The following is a 23,973-nucleotide window of genomic DNA, read 5'->3' as shown; positions in this document are numbered from 1 at the left end:
TTGTTATCATCATTTCCGATTGTGATGTGCAGGTTTAACGATTCGATCGTAATTCACAAAGCTCGTGTATAATCATACGGTACAGTAATAATCCCAACGAGAACTGCAATCAACAAAGAGGATGAAAAAATGTACACTATGAATGAGAAGATATAATTGGTACCTAGACGATGTAAAATAACGTATTTGAAAAGCTCGGTAATACAATTTAATTATTGTTATTATACACGAAACTCGCGAGCTTCCATACATGGTCTCGTCTCTTGCATCTCGTTGCCTCTCTCTTCCTGTATCTGGCTTTCTTTTCTCTCTCTCTCTCTCTCTCTCTGGCTCTCGTCTCCCATGCTGAATGAGGCGGACGAGAGCTCGCGCTAGCACCCGCGAACCAGACACGAGACAAACAGCTCGCCGTCGGAGGCATGGAACATGGGGCAGGACGACGATCGACGGAGCTGACGTCACCTCCGTAAATGCAGCCCACTACCGCGGACACAGCAATATTTATTGCAGGGCCGAGGGAAGCGAGCGTAACGACGAAACGCCGTACGTGCACACATGCATAACATCCCTGGTACGTGGGCTTCACGGCTACTCGTTTAGCTTCGAAAATTTCGAACTCTTAGGCTAAAGCCATATTATACTCGCTTCCGTGAGGCTAACGCCCGCGAAACATGGAGGAAAAAGTTATTTTCGATTCACGATAAACACATCGGAGGAAAAACAGTGTCGAAGTGTGCATCGATCATTCGAATTCCCGCTCCGATCTGTGATAACGTCGGTGATTGGTTCGAGGCGAGTGACGTCACTCTGATACTTCCGTTCCATCTAGGGTTGTTTATGATTTCGGTGTTCTCGAAATCTTTCGGCTCCCGTCACACATTCCGCCAAACTCGAATTATCCTCATCTCCTCGACATCGATTCAATGAGAACCGTACGTTTTTGCTACAAAGTCGAACAAAAGAAGCGATATAATTACGAACGAGGGAGTTTCGTTACAAATTTTCAAGCCTTACTGTTTGCCATAGGTAAATACATTATACTATCGGGGTTCCCTGGCATAGAGTCATCGGATCACCTTGCCCGCGCCTGTGTTTAAGAGGACAAATGCGTGTGTCCGCTACGTGTAGAGATATGACTGGAAACAGGTGAAAGGTGGCGAGGCTAGGCTTTCCACCCGTAGCGATTATAAACGCCGCTGGGCTCACCTTCAGCGCCCAGAAACATTGCACGACCCGGCGTTCCCCATCCACGTAAAATAGTTCCTGCTGCGAGCCCGTGAGAGTTAATCGATTTGTCACGGTGAACTCCGCTCGCATTGTAGTATAAATACATTTCTGTTGATAATACTGTGAACATAGCAAGTAACAATGAGCGTTCTTGCTACCCCTTATGATGTAAGGAAATAAGGTGAAACAATGCGCATACGCTTTAGTTGAACCAATCGCAAAACATATCCAAGGTGACGTCATGTGGGCGCCAAATTCAAACGTAAATAACGTAAACGTAATTATCCTCTTTAAGGAATGAAAAGAACTTGATATTTTGTTCTTTGATATTTATAATTGGCATTTTCAGCAAACAGAATATACAGAAATAAATAAGTAACCTCAAGTGAACTATTTACGTAGGGTCAGCTGTCAGATACATGGGCGCCATGTTACATTTCTGTGACGTCATCTTGGATATGCACAGACCTAGCGAAAACCGGTCTTCAGTTCTGACACACCTTATTCCCTTTACATCATGCTACCCCTGAACGACAATTTTATTTGGTACCCGGACACCGAACTACACAACATAGGCATACCGATTATCACGATGGCATATTGAGGTAATCCAGCGATAGACGCGATTCGTGACTCCACGCGGTAGTCGGCTCAATCGTGTAATACGCTATATACTTAATCTACATCTGATTGCGAGCAATTTATTCGGCTCTTTTACTAACGCGAACGAGACATAAGTCACGGGGCGACTTCGGCCCGTCTATAATAGCGAAATTTTGAGATGGTATTAAAATTGCAGTTAGTATAGTGCAGATTTTTATTTCTCACATAGACGAGAACTTCGGCAATAACGAAATCGGGTAAACTTGTGCAGAATGTATAACGGCGTGCAGCTTTGAGGGCCCGATATCGATGTGGGACGAAGCTCGAGTTGCGCGATTGGTGTTGGCTGGGTTCGACCAAGCTCTGCATCAGAGCTCTCTGGAGAGTCTTGCTCACCTGAAAGACGAGTGACCATATTTGGCAGCCCCCCAGCGTGTCCTTCTCCATGTTTTGCTCTTTCATCCGACTTTCCTGCAGCACATACCTACATACATAATATTAACTGACCGAGTGTATAATATAAAATTCGATATTGTATCCTACGCAGGTGGCGTGATGGAAAAATAAAGAACTGTAAAACAAAATTTATACGTTCACTTACGTACCAACTTGTAGAATAAAGTCAAAAATGTACATCTATTATGAGGAAAACCGTCACCTGTGACATGCTGGCATGAAGAGCTTAAAACTCTCTTCCATAACATCCAACAAGAAAAGGGAACCACCTTGTCTGCGGTATATAGCTGATCGTCCAGGTACTGCTGGATCGATATGAAAAGCCCGCAGCTTGGAGTAAGCACTAAGTTAAATTCAGCTGATCGGCCAATTGTCACTTTTCATACTCCGGACTGGCGTTCACTTACAAAATTAAGCAATAATATTATAAAAGCAAAACAAAAGGTTTTCAAAGAATTTAATTCCGTTTTAATTTGACATTCAAAATACTTGAAAAATTCAGCAAAATATTGTTGGGGTGTATTCCATTCATGGTACATCAGATCTTTATTTATATATTTTTTTCAAGACACGATAGTTACAATGAACGATGTTTGAAATAGAAAATCCACTTGATATTAAAACGTTTTTTCCACGGTACAAAAGACTGCTCCTACATTGATTCTTCGTTAGATGAGATCGAAAAAAATGCAACAGCCAGAGATGAACATGATAAATTTTTAATTGAATGCAGTAATTAAGTGAAGTTTCAACTTTTACAAATTTTTCAGGAGCAGGAGAAATGAGAGAAAAAATTTTGAGAGTCACACTCGAGCCAAGAGCTCTTCGGTAAGAGGGAAGACGATGCGCAGACATCTGGAAAAGAAATTAATATTCATATAGATAGAATTAATTGGACGCCTGTCTGTCTGCCTGGTGAGAGACGAGCGCGGAAAACACTCGTAACTTAATGCTGGGCGGGGACGAGTTCAGAAGCACAAGGACAGAATCCCACGGCTGAAATAACCGTGGATTTTTAAAATGTTATAAACTGTTGGCCTCCTGCGTTTTGAACTAAAATCCGCAGTGGAATTCTTTTCGACATACTGAATTATCATTTCGTTATTCCATAATTTACAATCATTTTTTAACTTCGAAGAAATGCAAAATTCAATCGAAGTTTTCATCTCTATCGTCGATAATTACCGTTCGTGAATCTGTAAGTTACAGTAATTTTCTCATACATTGTTAGATGAAAGTTTAAGACAGATTTCAAGTTATGTACTAACGATAAGTCAATGTTTTATTAATATATGAAAAATGGTTTTTATTTTTAAACCGCGTTACGAACAGCAATTTCTGCACGTTGTTCGGTGAATCGACTCGTTCTTACCAGCCTAGCAGGTCTTCAAATTATCGCCGCATGCAGCTGTAAAAACTGACGAATCGTATTCTCGAAGCACTCGAGCAGGAAATTGACGTTGGTGGTAAGCCAGAGTCTAACTGCAACGAATTATCAGTATTCCCTGCCGTTTTCATCTCACCTTAGCAGTTACGAAACGCGGTTTCTTTACCGTCGAGTTTGATTATAAAATCTCTGTATTCGTCACCTTTAAAATGCGATTCAATAGTTAGTTATTAGTGAAATAAGATCAATCAAACCTTTCTCAATCAGATAAAATATTATACGACAATGCTTGTTTGATACGGGCGGAATTGGAGAGTAATTAATTGACTGGCCTCAACTAATAAAGCTGAAGAGGTAAATTAATCATCGAGTAAATAAGGGCCGGAGCAGTTTGTCGTGTCTGATAAGAAAACTAATTTTTCCCGGAGATCCTAAGACAGGATTGCCACTAAATTTCCATCACGAAATTCCCTGACTTTTCCATGTTTTCCAGACAAAAATCTTACAATTTTTCCACACACGTTCGGATATGATTTGCTTTTTTTTTTTTAACAAAAGTATGAACTGTCACGTGGGTCAGACTGTTCCATCTATCCGATGCGCACAATCGTTTTTAAGGTAATATTTAGAAATATTCAAAATTTGAAGAAAACATTCCGGCGATGGTAAAAAAATTTATATTCGATCTAATTTATCCAAAGCTTATAAAAATTGTGGGATGTATTTGTGTGAAAAAAATGTAGTAAACGATTCCCTGACTTTCTGAAAAAAAAACCTGACATTTCTTCGATTATTCCAGGATTTCAGAATCTCCTGACAAAGCCACCCTGTAGAAAATGGAGAATGAACGAGTATAAACGGTCTCCGTCACAATTTCTACGCTTATGATATGTTGCCCGAAGTGAGAAATTCGTCAATATTTTTCTTCGCATTAGTATTTCCCCACCCGAACCTCCCTTCGTGATACCCTGTATGTTTGAACTCATTTAATTATACATTATACCAACGAAAAATTCGGAGGGTTGAATAGCTACCAGTCACCCTAACGTATAATCAATTAGGGAAATGAACCCTAATGGAGCTTATGTACTGGGCGTAGTTGATCCCACGACACACACATACACACACACACATAAATATGTGCAATGCATACCGGAACCTTCTACACTTTCATACTTTCCCAGTGCTAAACGCGAAAGCTCGAGGTCAAGCAAGTTACCCATTCATCGGTGACACGAGAATTTGGACCGTCTGTAAAAAAAATTTTATAACAAATTTTACTCAAGGTTAATTCTTTTCAATTTTTAACTACAGCCCCAAAATACATTTATTAGAAATCGGGATACGGAAGCCGAAGAATTAGCAAGAATTAAGTTACGCGTGCTAATCGAGCTTTCGTAATGTTTGGCTAGTCATAAATCGTTTCGTGCACGAAGTTCGAGCTTCTGCGGGCAAACGGATGACGTCTAATTTCATTGTTGCTAGTATAAAGAGCGACGTAAGTTTTAATTGAGTCATTCTTTTCCTCGATCGAACTTGGGAGAATTATTTCGCCTGATCACGGACCCCTGGGAAAGTCTAAGGGTGGTAATTGGTCTCCGGTATTAATACGGATGGATTTCGCGACGAATTATATACCCGGGTGTAATGCGTATAGTTTTCGTTTAGTAATTAGAGGGGTGGCCGGATATATTGACTCGGACTCTGTGACTCACTGAGTCACTTGTACTATACTAGTGCTGAGGGTGTACTTCTCGATGTAATATGAAAGAGGAACGGTGAGGTGACTCACGGAGCTTACCGTCGACTGGATGGCGTCCCGGAGAAATCGATACTTACCACCGCCGTGCTTTCAGAACCTGATGTTTCGTGAGCTTCGTGCTTTTTCGAGCATTAAAAGACCCTCGGTTTCCATTCTTTGGCGGAATTGTTAGCTTTTGTACAAGGGTGTAAGTCGTAGGCTCAACTCCAATGTACAGTTTTCTTATTCTTTCTTGAATGAAAGGCTTTCAATTCGCACTGGGAAACGCAAGGGTCATAAATTGAACGTGTTTTAAAGAGCGATGTTACAGTAGCAATTATTATGTACACGCATAAGATTGAATTTGCGGAAGCATTGAAGTACGGATGAAATTATTACTCGTTTATAGTGTAATAATATTGCTGCAATTAGAAGTGTAAGTAATTAAATGTCTTGAATGTTGCTCGGAATTCTTGATTATAATTACAATCTAGCATGACCTAGACCCGCAAACGTCGAAAAAAATTCCAGCAGTCTTTGCAATTAATATCAGTTACTCACATCCCAAATGTATGATACCACGAGAGATGAACTGATTACAGAAGTTAATTAGCGCTAGAATGTCGTGGAAGGCACGCATTATCAAACAAGTCTAGGTGTAGGTACAGACGATCCAATTACGTAACAGTTCTTTCTGTTTAATTGTTGCTACTATTTTTCAAGTGAAAACCACCGTGAAACTCTTCAATTCGTTACAGAATCTGATTCAGAATTTAAAGATTCATCGATCCAGTTAATGAAAAATTGAAAGAAGAAACATTCCCGTTTCAAAAATCTCCAGCAATGTTATTTGCACCAATGATAACGAACATGAATGAAATGACATTCCTACTAGGTATGTAATAGAAATAGATCCAAGTAAATTCAAAAAACCCAAGCTGAGGTATAAACAATTTGAGAAAGGTTTTCACATCAGAACGTTGTTCAAGACGGTTAACATATCGTATTTATGATCCGATTCTAATGTTTTTCAGACAAAACAACTACCTTTTCTGAAATTGTTGATGTCTTTACTTTTGTTATTCGAATTTTACTCAGATTCATTTTTATCACGTAGAAGGGATGTTGTTTCATTCATGTCCGATATCATTGGGACAAATAACATTGCTTGAAATTTCCCGATTCGGACCTTGAGGCCCATTCGTCCTTCAAAGACGTCTCGAAGCGGTCCTGCGACCCAAATCAACTACCTATAAAAGGTCATAGTAAAAGGAAACCTTACCCCATCGATAGTTTATAGACCCAATAGTTATACAGGTACTTGTCTGCACATGCGCAGGTATAAAAGCCGTCACTGGTAACTACAGGTGTGTGAGTGCATTTGTGCCCGAGTATTCCATCCCACTTCGCATCTCTTTCTCTCAACTTCGCTTCGTACATCCGAATCGGGCGTTTACCAGACGGCAATCAGCCTGCTCCACTTTCTCCCGGCGCGGATTTGAAACGAGATGCGATTAATCTTTCAGAATATCTCTTGTCGAGCTGCAGGGACCCTGAAGATTGAGAAAAAATGAAAAAAAATCGAGTCGTAAGTAGTCGTACCTGGATTTTTAGGAGAAAATCAACGAGACAACTCGACTCTGCAGATCACGCTTATATATCCATATTCGAAAATAGCTGCAGCATAGTTTGCAGCTAAGGTCATACTTCTGAGCTCGCCTCGAAAGAAGCTTAACGATTTTTTTATCGCTGATAAACGGCTCGAAGAAGCTACGGGTACGCCGTTTGGGGAGATGAAGTATCATTAATACTATCTTCGACCCTGGAATCATGAATTATGATAGACTGCTCGCATAACGAGACGCGGAGGCAGAAGAATTACGTCAGAAATGGTACGCGGGGCAACGCGATCTTGGAAGACAGAAATCCGGACGATTTTTCGAACGGCAATTGGCTAGACTGGGAAGCAGAAGCCTCACTGGCAGCCCACGCGATTTGCCATGATATACGTGCAGATGTGTTCTAAGGCCACGTGCAAATTAAACACTGGTACTTTAAATTATTGCTAGAAATTACGTCACGTGCCATTTTGCTATCCTGCCTCGCACTTTGTCGTTCCCATTATGTCATTATTTACCTCAGCACAATAAGACGAGAAGCTCGTTGCATCGAATGTCCGCGAAATATCACAGATTCGCGTATACGTGAAAACATCGTTTGAATTTTTTATGGATGCGAAATTATTCTATACCCAAAAATTGACGAAAGAAATTCTGGTAAGCAACAAGCTGCAGCGGTTTTACGATCGTGCAAATATAAACAAATTACGTGGAGTTATGAATAATTAATTTTATATAGGCGCGTTATTACTCGTGAAAAATTTTCCTCCTAAATATACTCTCGGATTTCAGAATCCTCCTGATATATTATATTATTCGTAATGTACATATGTATATGAAATTCGTAGATGTGCTTATATTTAAAGAAAATACTTTTTGAATTCGTCCGGCAAGAAATGAACGCAATTCTTGATATTAGCGTCGCTGTTTCAATACATTTTCACTTTTCGAAACTCCAGCAATTTCGTAACAAACGAAACTACTTGTTCGACTAATCTATTTCCTACAAAGTATTGAAAAACGAATCGAAACGCGTGAATTTGTATGGGATATGTTACAACGAAAAGACATTCCTGGCACACTTTGACTTCGATCTTCTCTCCACGTCTCGATCTTGTGCCACTTTTGTTTAAAACTCTCCACGCAGCTTTGAGATCGTAATAACTTTATCCGCCAGTCGAATATATGCACAAATGAATCACGCAGGTGCCATTATGCGTTAAACACAGAATAGCAATTCACGCCGTCGTGAAAATTACAATAACGCAGTTTATTAGTTTGTATAAAAATACTCGCAATTATGGTTGTTGGTTTTGTTCGTCTGGAAAATTTTTATAAAATCGAAATAATTGGTCTCTTATTTCCTTCACCTTAGCCGGTGCACACCAAGGACTGTATAAATCAATGAAATGAGAACGAATTCGAAACGTTACTATCAGGTTAAGGATTTTACCAGAAACAAGCTTGACGAAAAAAATATACTTTATGCCTTGATTTCTTGGAGTGAATGCATGAAAATTTCGTCGATCAAGTAATTTACATACACTTGTGAGCAGTTTGAGGTCGTTAGGTATCGGGACCGTGGGTGCCTCTAGATGATTTTAATCCCAGATTCAGAAAGCAGGAACTCCGTAACAGCGAGACCGCCCCTAATTGTACGGCGGAATAATTAAGAACAGTGTAAAAGTTGAACGGGCTAAAATAGCAGTAGGTATACACGAAAATATACTACAGTGAAACAATGGACCCGTCGAGCGATATATTCTCAGTGGTGACAGACGGACGGAACATTAGGCGGCGTAGAAACTCTATATTATCTCGCAGGATTTTTATAACTGCAGATAATAGACAGTGGGAAGCAAGTAACCGACCGTAAATGGCAGAGTAATTAGCTAAATTAAACCCATAAAGAGTGGAGGAGCGACAAATTTGAAAAAAATGTTTGCGCAGTGATGAACTACGTCTAAATACACGTTTGACAAGAGATTATCGGATTAGCGACAGGTAATACATCGATTATCACCTGCAATTTACGGATTTCTTAATGGGAACTCTTCCAAGGTCATTAAGCCGATGGTAACCCGCAGATTTAGTGTGAATGTACTCTATCGAACCGACTCCGCTGACAAATAAGTAGCAGGTAAAACGTAAAACTAGGTGGGTGCTCGAATCCATTCACTCATTCCCTCCTCGACGAGTAAAGAGTGACGGTCAAAGGTGGGCGGCCGGGTAAATCGTAGGAGTTTCTCTTTGGAGTTGCAAATCCCGCGCGTTCTTATTGCGAAGCGTGGGACTCGGGCAATTTTTATAAAATCAAACCGGAAACGCACTCGCGATATTCGCTCGCGCGGAATTCCGAAATTTTCACGATACGCATGCCGAATTTACAAGTTGAAATTTTTCGGGGATCGGGATAATTACCTCATTCTTTGCATTTTCAAACGCTAGGTCTAATGACGGATTATGCGAAAAACGCTCACGTCTCAGGGCTTAAATGTCGTCGGGTCAGTGCGAAAACTATTTTGGCTAAACGTGATAGAAGCCAGACCGACGGGAGACATCCGCAATGCGCTACATTTGACAAAATCAATGTGGTCGACTCTCAGGCTAGGGATTCTAGCCAGGCACTGCACGTGCCTTGCTCGTTCGTTACACGGTTCAAGAATTGCGAGGTACTTGAATCCCATCAACCCCAGTCGCCATTTCTAAAAAGGTTGTTTCTTATAATAAATATCACTTGGCACTGGAGCGCGGAATTTTAATTGACGTTTTCAAACTTATTTAAGATTCAATGTTTGGGTTCAATTCCTGACATATTTCGCATTGATAGAAACAATTATATAGGTTCTAAAATGCCGTGTCAGAAACTCAAATCACAACGTTTAAGGGATAAAAGTAAAGAGTCTTCTCTCTTTCACTTATATTACGAACTCTCATTAGAAATTACCACACAATATATCATTTTCGACGATTTTCTTAGTTTATCTTAGTTTTTTTTTTGTATTGTATAATTCCTGGATCTACTCGAATAGCAACAGATTAGGCCTCACAATAAATTTAAAAAATACTGAACTAGGTATACTTTATATTTATACTAGACTGTTGGCTCAGATTTTGTATGCAAAGCTTAAACTTGGTTCTCGAACATGTCCAGGTGAAAATGATTTTTACCATTTTCTATGAACTTTTAGGGAAATTGGGACATTTTGTATAATCTTGTACAAAAAATTGTTTATATGCATAGTTTCTTATAAAACCTTGCAGATTTTCATGAAAATATGTATTTTTTACTGTAAAAAATCTACAAGATACTACAATTTTTAGCAAAAATGAACAATTCTTCACGAAAAACTATGCATACTTACAATTTTTTACGAAATAATACGATACATTATAATTTCTGTAAAAATTCGTAGTAGTAGAAATTTTTGAGTAGTTGCGCCTGCTACGATGTTACTCGGCAAACATCGACGTAACTGTGGTTGCATATATCAAGAAACTCCGATTCAACGGAAACAGGGAAAGAAAATAAAATAAGAATCTAAGATACTTCTGTGTAGATGAAATATATTGAATAACACAAAAAATCGAAGATATATAGCAGTTCTGTTTCACATACTTACTACGGTTCTGAATCTTGAAACGGAGACAGTAAAAACTGCGTTGCTAGATCATTAAATTCTGCCTGAAATCTCAAGTGAGGGTCGTGATATCCCTTTTCAAATATATACACCCTGTAAAAAAGCGATAGTCATTTTGGCTATCAAATATACAAATATGACCAAATTCAATGGTTGCACAGCCGTCAATATGAACGAAGCACCGCGATTCGCCTCATATTTTATTCGTTCGAATAATTATCGCTGCGAATATGCCTCTTGCTGACCTGGACTTCCGGATTTTGTTGCGGATCACAGCAGCGTGGCTTTCCTTGACAAGTCTGTCTCCCTCACCGTGTACTATTAACGTTGGACACTGTATCTTTTCGAGGAAAGCTGAGCAGATGTCTCCATTTCGTTTCTCGTATATTTCTTCCATCGCGTCGACCCATGATGGCCACACATTTCGAACGTAGTTCTCTCCGTAAATAGCGGCCAACGGAGACATCATTCTTTCTGTCCATGCGTCCAAATCCTTCAACCCTATAAAACACGATGAAATACCATCGATATTTGTCCATATTGAACAGCCATTGTTAAAGCCATTAGTTCAAAATTCTGCTAGATTTTTCACTTGCATTTTTATATTTAAGTGAAGTAATTGACGACGTAATTAAATTTCAGCGAAAGTAAAAGTTGGCCTTTGAGAAGAAGTAATGATGAAAACTTTCGATGACTATACTATACCTCTGTAAATTGTTATTTCCTCCGGTAGTATGTAAGAGTTGGTGCCAATAAGGATCATTTTTTGTACAGATTCAGGATACCTGGCAGCGAGAAAGCAAGACGTTATCCCACCGTTGCACCAACCGATAGTAGAGAAATTATCGTAGCCAAGAGTGCACATGAGATTTTTAGCATAGATTGCGTCCTGCTGCAAAAACCCTTCGTCGAATTTACGGGTTGGTGGTCTTGACTGTCCATAACCGGGCGGATCCCAGGCTATAATTGTAAACTCGTTCCTATCCAAGTTTTCAATTTGTGGCCTAAAATTCGACCATATTGACCCTGCAAACAGTCCTCGCAATAAATTTCGAAAGGATTATCCTCTATTCGAATGATACAATGCTTGAGGATCAACCACTTTGTAAACTACGAATATCTATGTATTCACCCATAGCGCCAGGAAGCATAAGGACTGCGTGTTTTCCACCACCGACTTTTAGGTAATTTAAATCGACACCGTGAACGTTAATTTTTTGTTCCTAGAACAGCAAAAAGATTACGCATAATTTGACAAAAATTGTAGCGGTAAAATCATTTTTGCAAGCTCAAGGCAAAACAACTTTACCCTTGAATTCATTGTTCTGGAACTTTAAAAGAATCACGTTGTACCGACACATACAATTCAAATTAAATAATTGTAAATATACTTATGGTTCTGCCGAATTAATCGTCGCACTTTACCTGCGAAGGGCTATGTGGATTTCCAAAACGGAGACGGTTTTTATACAGCAGCTATCTTACGTTTTGGTATTGTTTAATCAGATGGATACACTCGTCACTAACAGGTGTTGTACAAACACTTACAAATAACAAGTGTTATTTTTAAACAGCTGTGATGACTGGTATCTGTATGAATTCAAATTTTTTCCGTCCCAATAAAGTTTTGTAGGCACGTGTAAAAGTGATGGCATAACCTGAACTCGATATCACAGTACACACTATATTTATATCGTGTGATAAATATCCGAATAATATTCACCGTTCTTCGACTCTACGTGTAATGCTCGAGAATTTCATCTGAATCTCATTTGAAATCCAAAATTTGCACGTTGACGCGATTTCATACGAAAGCTTGTTTTTTTTTTCTCGTTACATTCCTTTAAATTAAAATAAAACGCTTTTGTCTTGATTTCCATTAACCTTATTATACAAAGAATTCGAAAAAATCTCACGTATAAATGCATTTACAGTAATCAAGTGAATAGTTAATATTATTTGATACAAATCGTGGTAACAAGTCCAACGTAATTATCTCAGTGCCATGTATTAAGGCTCATACAAAAATTTAAGATACAGGCTTCACAGTGCAGCCAGGTGATTTTAGGGGAAATAAGGGAAAACCTTGTGAAAATAGGAGGGTATTAGGGTTCCAATATTTTTGCGTAGTACTGACCAAATAGAGACGAATTAGATACACACTAGGATGTCCGATATTTTGATCGTTTTAAAAGTTTTTATTACACCCCAACAATATGTTTATATTATGGAGAAAAAATCCCCTTTAAGCAGGTATAAAATTTTTTGGAATAATACTAACAAGTGCCGAGAGGCGAATACTATATAGAATTTTTTTTTTTTTATACAAAACTATAATTTTTTAGTTCTATTTTTTTCAACTTTTTTGCATAACGTAAACTTAGCGTCTCTTACTGAAAGTTCACAATTAACCGTCCTAATCCGTTTCCAACAAAAATTGTTCAGAGAGACGGTTGAAGTCTTCGTGATATTTCAAGTGAAGGGTGTGACTTCCATTTTCAAAAATGTGCATTCTGAAAATACAAAAAATTAGCAGTGGAGTATTTTACAAAAGTACGACACTTCTTGGCGTAAAAGTTGAAAAGGATCCTCCGAAAAAGACGCCGCACTTACTTTGAATTCTTGATGTTTTCTGCGAGGAACGTTGGATGGTCCTTATGAACCATGACGTCTTTTGCTCCGTGAACAATCAGTGTTGGACACTGAATTTGTTTCAGTAAGTTCATGCAAATGTCTCCCTTGTTTTTCTCATATATCGCCGAAAGTGCGTCAACCCACGAGGCCCAAGTACTCCTGAAGTATCCCTCACCGTATACAGCTATCATTGGAGCTCTCATACGCTCGGACCAAGAATCTATGTTTCTTAAACCTGGTGGAAGATCATCATGTTTCAAACTCGTCAAAAACTACAATTCCAAAGACTTTCGAAAAATCGTATCAAAAAGGTCGCGAATCACGAGTCCATTTGTGAAAAAATAAATAATTTGACGGATTTCGTTTTCATTTGACAACCTCGATACGGAAAATATTCTACTCCAAAAGATTTATTCTCGAAGACAATATATAATTGTTAATCCTTTCATCAGTCAATGAAAATTTCGTTTAAATAAATACTGCTTATACTTTGAACTTCATCTAGGCAATTATGTAAAGCGATAGCTTGAAAAGTATTTCAGTAGTAGATCGAAACTTATGTGCCTGATCCCTGTCCAAAGAAGTCATCCTACTTTTATAAACGTCAGCTTCTTCCGGTAATATGTAAGCATTGGCACCAATTACGATCATTTTTTTAACGCGCTCGGGGTAGTTGGCCGCTAAGAAAAGTGCGACAATGCCGCCGTCACTCCAGCCGAGCAGAGAATATTTATCGAAACCAATTGCTTTCATCAAATCGTGAGCAAAGTCCGCATCTCTGCTGTAAAAATCGTCACCAAAGGTCCGGTTCGGTGGACGGGAATTCCCATATCCAGGGGGATCCCATGCAACAATGGTCAGTTTATCTTTGTCCAAATTCGTAATTTGAGGCTTGAAATCTGTCCAGATCGACCCTGGAAAAAATAACCGTCAGTAAAATGGTAGGTAGTGAGAAAATGGTTGCAAAGAAAATTCTGCAATAAACGCAGATAAACATATTTTTCCAGAATTCAAATTTGGCGGGTGCAGCGAACTCTTCTAATTCGAATATCGAAAAGTCGAATCGCTGCGCATCTATTTTCCTCTTTACACACCGAGGGCGCCAGGGAGCAGAAGAACAGGATGAGCACCTCTGCCCACTTTTACGTAATTAATGTCCCACCCTTTGACGTTGATTTTTTGTTCCTAAACATGTTAAATCGAAGATATAAGAATTGGGAAGATGTTTGATTCACGTGGTAAACATGCCAGTGGGATGATCATAGACATATAAGAATAGACCGCGGGGGTAACGGAGGTGGCCCGTTCGTGAATGTGATAGCGCAATAGAAAGAGAAAGCTGCATATAGGACCCCTCTATCCTTATCTAATCGCGCATGCGCGCTCAGCGTTTTTTTTAGTAAGAATGAAATATAAAATGAATGGAGGGATGGAAGTTCTTATATATTGTACATAAAACAAAAATTAGAAGTTATAATTTAAAAATAAGAATAATACCAATAAAACATTGAAATTAAATAATTGAATATTAAATCGTAAAATGCTATTCATCATTTTTATTAGGTAACAAACATGAATAATGCACACAAGTACATACTGTATGATCATATGCTGTAATAAAACGTTGAATATTATTATACTTAAAACAATATGTAAAAACATGTTATATTTTCATAACATATAAAAATATTATTTTATCTTGCACGAATATTCTTTTTGACTCATTTGACTTTGGTTATTACATACTTATAAATAATTTGAAAATACTTAAAAAAAAAATTATTGTCCTTTAAAAATCGTGCGATTATTGTTCTGCGTGCGTATTCTTTGGCTTTGACCTTGTAAAAGTTGGCCTCGCAGTGTTACACGTGTTCGCGCATGCGCGACTAGACGAAAACAGAGCGGTCCCGTATGCAACTTTCTCTTTCTATTCCGCTACCAACTTCTCAGCCCGGTCACGCGGTCTATTCTTATATGTCTATGGAATAATATCGTCATACATAACCTCTCCGTATTTCATGTTTTTTCTCGCCTTACCATACCTCAAAATTCGTTGACATGTTTCTCATCGTTGAAGTAAATATTAGCTTGTTGCTAGGTATTTTTTTAACGAATGCATTCACGACTTGCTTCACCACAGATGACAGCATATCCTACTGCTAATTAACGCAGCTGGATTAAACTGATACACCAATAACTATACGATACTGCCTACTGTAGTATACTAAAAAAAATTTCGTATCGAACTATTCACTTGATTTTGTGCGTTTTTACTTTTAATATCGCGCCACGCGAGCTCGCGCACAAAAATATTCGAGTTTAATTTTTAAAATCTTTTTTATATTCATGCAGATATTAAATATATTTTGTAAATTACTGTCAATGATAATTTTAAACGTTTAAGTAACTTTCCTTTCTAATGAAAAGAAGGAATCATAAGCCGGTCAAAACATCACCTTTCCATATTTATATTTTTAAATTTAGAATTAGCGGCTGTGACCGTTATATGTCGGTACGAAAAATTAAGTGACAAAGAAAATAAATGCTAGAATAATTCTTCGGAGAATTTTTTCCACGCTATTTCCAATTAATTTTTTCACTGTTTACGATGTTTTAAAATTTTTGGGGGCTTTATATGATCACTGCTAGCCCCGATATTTTAATGTAACGGAATTATTCAGCTACTGAATTCTGTAGTGATACTTATTTTGGTTAAATTATTTCTCATCCACATGTAAGACAATAGTTAATCACGCGGAGTCTGTAAAAGTCAAATAAGTAAAATATCACAAGATGAACGTATAAAATTTGCCGTTGTTTACTAACAACGTATAGTTTTCCGAAATTTGAATATTTAATTTTATTCAAATCCGAATCTCTGGAATTTACATACTGCAGAAAATTCAAAGCAATATGAAACCATAGAATTTGAGTACATACATCGACAAATCATCATAATTTGCTTCAACAATAGAAAAATGAAGTGAAAGTATATGCATGGTCTTAAAATATTTATTTTAGCATTACACAATAATAAACCAATTGAAAATGATCCACAAATGTAAACGTTATATACGTCAGCGCCTTGTTGTACCAAGATATTAGATATTTATATTTATTATTACATATATAAAATAAATAAACGTTTGTTTTTATTCAAAATCAAACAAATAATAAAATTATGAATGTAGACGGCGTGTATTTGAGATCAGTCCCCTATATAAATGAATTTGTATACATGCTCACTTTACGCGAAAGTAAATCACACTATATTACTAGAAACCTCGTAGAGGTGTGAATTATTAACAATCACAAAGTTTTAATTTGTTCTTTGAAGAGGTTTCGATTACATATTACAATTTTATTATTACGTCAAAAACGTGACCAACATTCGTATGTATGTCTACTAAAGTAAAGTTAGGGTAGCGAAAACAAAAAAAAAAAAAAGGTCGTAGGTACATATTCGTCATAATAATGCGTGTTTCTCGCATGCCTCAATTGTACGTGTATTTTAACTGTACTGAGAATTACGATAGTGGTAATAGAGCGATAAAGGAGTGTGGAAGAGTAGGTTTATCATGAGTCCTGATTGGCATGACTGGGAGCTTTACGATATTCTTCGTGCAAATGTTTCTTGTACTCCGTTTGATTCGGCCACAATTCAGCGGCCTGAGGATTCAGTGGACTTTCATTGTTCGGCTCTACAGAAAACAAACCAAGGAAAGACAAATTATTCATGCGAACGTAATTAAATATATTTCTAGAAAGCTCAGACAGTTTATAAATTGAAACAAAAAAACATACTTCATATTTGGTATAGATTTTACAGACCTATTATCTGTAAAACGAGGATGCAACAAATCAATGACTATAATTTGAAACACTTACCCCCTAGCAAAGATTGTATAGATAGAAGTATGGTACGAACATCATACAACGCACTCCATTTGTCTTTCAATATATCCAGACAGATGTTACCGGCTGAATCGACGTTTGGATGAAAGCAGGGGGTAGCAAAGCGCACCACCGGAGCACTGTACGGATAACTGTGTGGGAACTCCAGTGTCAGCTTGTACGTCAGCCCCACATATACCTGTTTATTACATTAGATTATATACATTACTCCGTTACTGCAGTATTGCGCATTAAACCAACAAAACAGGACTTTGTACGATAATATTTACCTTGATTCAAACATCACAATCATAGGAAAGCATTGAAAACTAATTGGAAATTTCCTATTGTCAATTTAATTCTGATAAGCTATTCTTTTCTATCTTTCATTCAATTTGTAAATGAATGGCCTCACGCTTTGTACCATGCCTGACTTTGGACAACAATTCATAATATATAATACTTTTGAATTTATTTTTCAATCGAGCTTAGCGATCAATCAACTTCGCAATTAGACCTCCAGCTACTGGGTTATCTCTAGATTGTCACAAGACACGTTGAACAGTATACAAAATATCTCGAAACACAGAATGATCGAGCAGACTAACTTTCCGGGAATCGTGTAAGGAGCGTAAAGTCTGGAAATAATTTTTTCGAAGCACCATTGCCTCGTACATTGGTTTTAAATTTTTTACTCGAAGAGATTTTATCTTGACAAAAACTGTGTGTGAGGTACAAGAATACCTTACCGTGTCTCGTGGGCCAGTTATGGTTCCGATCCACTTGAAAAGGTTCTCACCGTCTGGAAAGGCAGATACACTTTTTTCAGTACTGGTCATCAGGACTAGGAGTTCCTTTTGAAGCCTGTGAAATAAACGCGAGCATATCATTTGGCGTGAGTGAGGGATTTGGAAATAATGGGAGTAAAGTTTGGTTATGGGGCTGAAAAACGCGGTGGAATCCCCAGTTTGATCATACCAAGTGTGTACGTAAGTAATTGAATTCCGTTTGACCGAATGTCGATACTGCGCGAGGGCTGGGAAAATTGAGGTAGAGATTGTACCTACCTTTTGCTCACTGCATGATTGTCTTTTGGGACGTTCTGCTTTTCCTCCTTAGCTTTGTTAGGCGTACTTTGAGACGAGTAGAACGGGTTTATATTCTGTGCCATTTCCCAACTATACCAGATCCGCTAATACGATAAAGAATTCCTTTTGTCTACCAACCGAAAACCGACACAAGCACAACAGTCAACAGTGAAAATTTGAATGCGCCCATGTTATTATCCGTTCTTAAATACATCGAAAGTCAAAACAACTATTAATCAACATAAATCCCATATAGATTATTGAGTTTGTATATTAATAATTTGTATTTTGATTTTAGTTTCATCCAGAATGGAATTTTCTGAAGTAAAAACACGGGCTTTGTTGTAAATATGGATAGTAGTTTGACTTCCTTCCGCGAATTATGAAAATAAATCGTTATATCGTATTTTTTGTACAAATAAATCAAAACTGTAAACCTTTATTTCGTACTTATTTATAGGACGGACTGAAAACAAATTAATATAACACGTATTACATATTTCTTCCACATACTCGGCGGTTCCTACAGTAAATCACCGGTGAACGGTTACAGTGATCAGTACTAGCGTCCTCTAACAAGAAATAAATTTTTGAAACTAATTTTCAGTCGTAAACGCGTGTCGGTAACAGGCTCGACTTACCATCACGAAAGCAATGGATAATACAGAGCATGGCCACTGAGTAACCGTATTTTGACACGAGTCACGGCCATACTTGTTGAGATTCAGCGAATTACAAACTTAGGAAACGACGTTAGCGCATTACTCCTCATTTCTATAAGGTTCTATTTTATTTCTTACCTTTCGTGAACTTAAGAACTGAAAGATTCAACTCATTGCTCAAGAATGAAAAATTAGCTCATAGACAGTATGTTTCAAACCTTTCCGAAAAGTGCTAAAAAACTTGTCCTTAATTTCCTGATCACCGAATCGAAAAATTACTGAAAACATAATAATACTAACACAAATCTTTACTGTGACACTTACTGACAGTGCAGTTATTAAACTTGAATGAATTATATGTGCTCCGTTCAACCTCACTACAAATGTTAGAGCAGCCAGCGTTTTTTTTTTTTTTCAAGTAGGTATGTGGGTGTTTTTAGGATAAAGATGGTGATTTAAGTACGAGCTAAAGACGGAACAAACGTGAGTACTAAAATCATTTTTCGAGCTAAAAACACTATACGGGCGTGCTCTATACAATATTTTTTCCAGAAAAGCGTGAAAGGTCACTTTGATGCCAGATGAGACCCGAGCGTCAGAACTGAACAGAAGTCTAAACTATCGTATAAAGTATCTGTATTTTCTCATGAAAATTTTGAAACTCTCGATTAGGTAAATAATAACGTACTTCCTTTGCGCTCCTTTCTGCCATACCGTATACTTCGAAGTATATGTGCATAAATGACGCCGTATTTATATACGTAACTCAAGAAACCTTTATATTATTAATAAACACTTGAATATAGTTGAAAAAATGGAACAAGTAAAATTTACTCACTGTCGTAAAACACTAACGCCGCTGAATTGCTGGATCTTTCAGGGCACACAATCGATTTGCACTCTCTACCATTTACCAGAAAACTGCTGGACCTAGTCGTCTCTTGGCTCTTGAGTCCTCACTACCAATAACTTTTTTTAGAAAGTGGAGCCACGTCCAGCCCTATTTGCATTTCGGGAATATTTCACAAAATATTTTCTTGTTCGAGTCACACATTGTGGATGCAGTCCTCATAATCAGATGTAAGACAATGCAAAATGCATTGATCGAATCAGGCGAATCATTTTTCACAGGGCAATTCAAATTTTGAAGCGTTGAAACGCGACCCTATCCATTCGTTCGAAAACAGATATCGCCACGCGAGTCTCGATTGTCGAATACAGCTGCGCAATAGCGACTGCGCATGACGCAGATGGTGTTTACCGAATTGCAGTCGGCTGCTGCGCCAGGCGTATTGTCTCAGAGCAGTGGAACGGTGGGTTGAGCTCACGGAGTAGTCGAACTGTCAAGCGTGTTGTAAAAATGGCGGCCATCCAAGGGACGCCCGAGTCCGACGCTGGAAGTTTTGAGTGTTTTCAAAATTACACAGCCCCGGAGGTTTTCGTACAAGGTCTAGCTGGCATCGTAGATCAACAAGATGTAGAATCCATGATTCGTGCTCAGAAACAAATGTGAGGATATGGGATAAATATTTATTTAAGTATAAGCTCGATCGGGGCATGAGGTTATGTTGTGTATTTATCCCCCCCGCTTATCGATTTTTTAGCCAAACGTCCGCATAACGCGCAAAATTTGAAATACGTCACTGATTTCTAAAAATTATTGGTTGAAAGAAAATTTCTTATACTTAATTTCGAGTGCTTCGTTGCCGATTTTTTTATTTTTATTAAATACCTTAGTGATAATTATTTTGATTCAATTTTCAGGCTCCAAAGATTCGAGAAAACGAACGAAATGCTAACAAATTGCAATCAGCTATCGATAAATCGTTTGAAGACTGCGGGAGCCGAGTTTAAGAAACACACGACATTGCTAGCAGAGATGAAACGAGATTTGGATCACATTTTCAAGCGGATTCGAGTGGTCAAGACGAAACTGAGCCAACAATATCCGCAGGCGTTTAATGGTTAGTTATGTCCTTCGATCTTTAATACATTCTTAGCAATATTTGACCCATAGTGTTGTTTGTTATTATAATCTGGTTCAAGGAACGAAACAGAGAATGAACTCGAATCAAGAATTCGTACATACCAATAAAAAAATAAATTACATGTTACATCAAATTAAATTACTCAAATTACAATTTACTTAGGTTATACTTGCCCAATTCTTTTATATGTCGTGTGATAGAGGCTGTAAGGAGTAGCCTAGCAGAGGAAGTTATCGTCGAAGACATTGTGCCAGGTCCACCGCCTCTTCAGCCTGAAATATTACCTTTACCTTTGCCCGTGGACAGTCATGTTACCGATGGAGATCCAGACTCAGACGGTAACGATGCGCACCTCAAATAACGACACCTTACTAACTCACGTGTATATAATCTAATACAATTATTATCATCGTTGTTATCATGATTCATGTTATTTATTTAATGTTAATGTAAAACGATGTACAACGTGGTACAGTCAAAGTGCGTGAATTCATTTTACATTGTCAATGTAGTAGAACAAGTTTGATTGAAAAGTAAGGGAAAAACATTCCTATTAAGCGAGAATCGCTTGGTGGATCCACTGCTTTTTGGCTGTATTATATTATTATAATATGCGTCTTAAATTGTATAATATTAGGTTAGGCATATATGAATCTGACTTACGAAATATATATATCATTTATTTGTGTTTCGTATATAAATATTTTATTGTTTATATATATTATATGCGTTTCACGTTAATTACCCTGCACACGTAACACATTTTTGTTTTACCTCATGTTCTTGTCCACTAATTTACTTCCGTTTCGTTTCTTTTCTCTTTCCAGCACCGTTGCGAAACACGGAGTCTTTCGTTGGGAGGTTGAAGCAACGCGCGGTAGAGATATATTATCTTTTTGATTTTTTTATTTTTTTTTTATTCGTCATCCTTCAACTTTAATTTTCAATATATGTCCTGTTTTATAATCTAACTAACTCAACTGAATCACAGTTCCAGTGGAGGAGTTCCAATTCGCAAAACTTCGGAAAAGACGAGTAAAGAGCAGCAATAGCTCATCGACCGAAAGCAACAACGAAAACAGCAACGCCGAATCCTCACCGTGCACCTCAGACACTGGCTGATGAAATTTTAGAATTTTCCAACAGCCGATTGAGGAACTCGTAAGAATCCCAAACAAATTAGCCGACAATAAACAGTAACTTCGCTAGAAAGCAAACGTTCAACGTTGAGGCCCCCGGATTTAATATTGTTACGATATGTACAATAATTAAAAATATGTATATATGTAAACAGCTCATGTACGAAAAATCGCGAGTTTATACATCGATATATAATACTACTATACATATACACCTATTATATTATTAATCGACTAATAGTTTTGAATGTACTTTATCACGTTACTTTTTTCATTCATTTTGCAATGTAAGCTATCGAACACACCTTATATGCCTAATAAACAATATTATTATTATTATACACGAATTTTGGCCGTGATAATTGGTCCTCGAATGAAACTGCATTTCTATAATGCAATCATAAGGGGTTGGCATCGACATAGAAAATATCGATGAATCGTTATGAATTTTAACGGGTACCTTTACGTTGAATCAATATCAAAGAAAATAACGTTACCACTGGCTACCTTACTGCCATTGTATAGATATACAATATACATATAATATAATATGTGGAACGCAGATGCTTGTGTTGATATTTGTGCAACTGTGCACACATTGTACCAGCAGATATTTTCTCATTCAGGTTAATTTTATTGGAAAGAAGCATTACATACTACAGGCCATATTTACGTCCTCTAAAACTCGTTCGTATTTCATTAAACAAAACTAATCATGCGAGACGATTTTATCCATGATCTATAAAACACATGCAAGCTTCTCTCAGTCGTGTGAAATATCCGATCAATTTGCAATATCGTTTTTGCAAGAACGTCTTCATCGCTTGATCGCAGTTGAACAAGCATATACCGGATGAAAATATAATGCGAATTAGAAAAACCTTCGATAATTCCGAGCATATTCTGAGGCGTAGAATACATGTAACGCTACAGACCCAAAGCTAAACAGATATACAATACACGCTGTACTCGTTGCATGATAAATGGGAAACAGTTGTCACGTATAGAATCATTTTTCACGGAGAAACGAAATCGAATTAATCGCATATTCGTCCAAGATTTTTGCCGCCGCCACCTCCGCGTGGTTACCAGACGGAAGAAACGGGGCTGTCACCTTGCACCCCCTCCACCCCCATCGAATACCTAGATACCTATGTAGAATACACGTAGGTACAACGGGAATGGAAACTGAAAAGCGACGAGGCTTGCGTCGAACTTGCGTTTAGTTAGCGAAAAAGGGACGGCGGATAGGAGGATGAGGGAAAGAGAAAGAGTGGGGAAAGGGCGCTGCAGGGACGCCAAGAGAATCTGGAAATTGGAGGAAAGCGGGAAAGACGACGGAGGCCAGCCGTCGCGACGCCGCCAGCTGCTCCACAGCTGTGTCTCCCACTTCCATTCCATTTCCTCCCCCGCTCCCACCCCCTTTCCCGCTCGCTCTCTCGCTCTCTCGCTCTCTCTCTCGGTACGTGGAGGCGGCTGTGTGCACGTGCATGTACGATGCATATAGGCATGTCAAGTGTCCAAACAGAACCGAGTCTGATAGCTAGCGATAGCGCCCGATGTCCCACGTGCGTGCCACACGGTACCGATATACATACGTATATACGTATATCGGTATATGTAATATGCATGTACGTAACTATGTACGTGCACGCGATATGTACGGATCCAGCGAACCCAACCCATGGATCCTTGATCCTTGTTCTGATCCTTTCTCACCTTCGATGCGATACGGCTGGTTGAAAAATTACAACGATTTCCAAGACGTTGCCTTGATCCTTTCATCGGATTCATTACCGTCATTCCTGGCGGATTTCGTCCCACTGAAATTGAACTAAAGTTACAATTGGATTTCGTGGTGTAGTTGAGAAATTTTTACATTGTATTTTCATTG

The 23,973-nt window shown here is 38.1% G+C and overlaps 4 protein-coding genes and 2 long non-coding RNA genes across 7 annotated transcripts; 2 read left to right on the top strand and 4 right to left on the bottom strand.

The window, feature by feature from the left end:
* Nucleotides 1–1,259: 1,259 nt before the first annotated feature.
* Nucleotides 1,260–2,179, top strand: LOC124293226. The gene is made up of 3 exons (XR_006903142.1): nt 1,260–1,489; nt 1,630–1,832; nt 2,060–2,179. It is a non-coding gene; the product is annotated as an uncharacterized LOC124293226 (long non-coding RNA).
* On the bottom strand, nt 2,031–5,535 carry LOC124293225. 2 transcript variants are annotated; one of them, XR_006903140.1, is made up of 5 exons: nt 4,708–5,535; nt 3,659–3,875; nt 3,096–3,141; nt 2,489–2,688; nt 2,031–2,314 (listed from the first exon to the last, which is right to left on the bottom strand). It is a non-coding gene; the product is annotated as an uncharacterized LOC124293225 (long non-coding RNA). The 2 variants fall into 2 exon arrangements; XR_006903141.1 differs by lacking the exons at nt 2,031–2,314; nt 2,489–2,688 and having other exon boundaries at nt 2,699–3,141; nt 4,677–5,520.
* Nucleotides 5,536–10,583: 5,048 nt separating this feature from the next.
* Nucleotides 10,584–12,121, bottom strand: LOC107227584 (valacyclovir hydrolase). Its single transcript, XM_015668783.2, has 5 exons — nt 11,984–12,121; nt 11,807–11,897; nt 11,380–11,700; nt 10,920–11,175; nt 10,584–10,767 (listed from the first exon to the last, which is right to left on the bottom strand). Exons 1-5 carry the CDS (start codon nt 11,993–11,995, stop codon nt 10,656–10,658), a joined length of 792 nt encoding a protein of 263 aa, XP_015524269.2. The 5' UTR covers nt 11,996–12,121; the 3' UTR covers nt 10,584–10,655.
* Nucleotides 12,122–12,851: 730 nt separating this feature from the next.
* LOC107227560 (valacyclovir hydrolase) lies at nt 12,852–15,757 on the bottom strand. The gene is made up of 5 exons (XM_015668753.2): nt 15,351–15,757; nt 14,403–14,493; nt 13,902–14,222; nt 13,288–13,543; nt 12,852–13,187 (listed from the first exon to the last, which is right to left on the bottom strand). Exons 1-5 carry the CDS (start codon nt 15,456–15,458, stop codon nt 13,091–13,093), a joined length of 873 nt encoding a protein of 290 aa, XP_015524239.1. The 5' UTR covers nt 15,459–15,757; the 3' UTR covers nt 12,852–13,090.
* A 545-nt stretch (nt 15,758–16,302) lies between these two features.
* LOC107227551 (ubiquitin-conjugating enzyme E2 C) lies at nt 16,303–18,485 on the bottom strand. Its single transcript, XM_015668741.2, has 4 exons — nt 18,270–18,485; nt 17,952–18,066; nt 17,197–17,401; nt 16,303–17,009 (listed from the first exon to the last, which is right to left on the bottom strand). The coding sequence occupies exons 1-4, from the start codon at nt 18,371–18,373 to the stop codon at nt 16,885–16,887; spliced, it is 549 nt and encodes a 182-aa protein (XP_015524227.1). The 5' UTR covers nt 18,374–18,485; the 3' UTR covers nt 16,303–16,884.
* A 1,794-nt stretch (nt 18,486–20,279) lies between these two features.
* On the top strand, nt 20,280–22,415 carry LOC107227568 (kxDL motif-containing protein CG10681). The gene is made up of 5 exons (XM_015668772.2): nt 20,280–20,461; nt 20,717–20,916; nt 21,141–21,278; nt 21,768–21,817; nt 21,932–22,415. Exons 1-5 carry the CDS (start codon nt 20,313–20,315, stop codon nt 21,977–21,979), a joined length of 585 nt encoding a protein of 194 aa, XP_015524258.1. The 5' UTR covers nt 20,280–20,312; the 3' UTR covers nt 21,980–22,415.
* The last annotated feature ends 1,558 nt before the right edge of the window (nt 22,416–23,973 follow it).

Source organism: Neodiprion lecontei, chromosome 3 (genome assembly GCF_021901455.1).
Source record: "Neodiprion lecontei isolate iyNeoLeco1 chromosome 3, iyNeoLeco1.1, whole genome shotgun sequence".
Taxonomy (NCBI): Eukaryota; Metazoa; Arthropoda; class Insecta; order Hymenoptera; family Diprionidae; genus Neodiprion; species Neodiprion lecontei.
The sequence above is the reverse complement of the archived record's forward strand: the minus strand, read 5'-3'. Positions and strand labels throughout refer to the sequence as shown.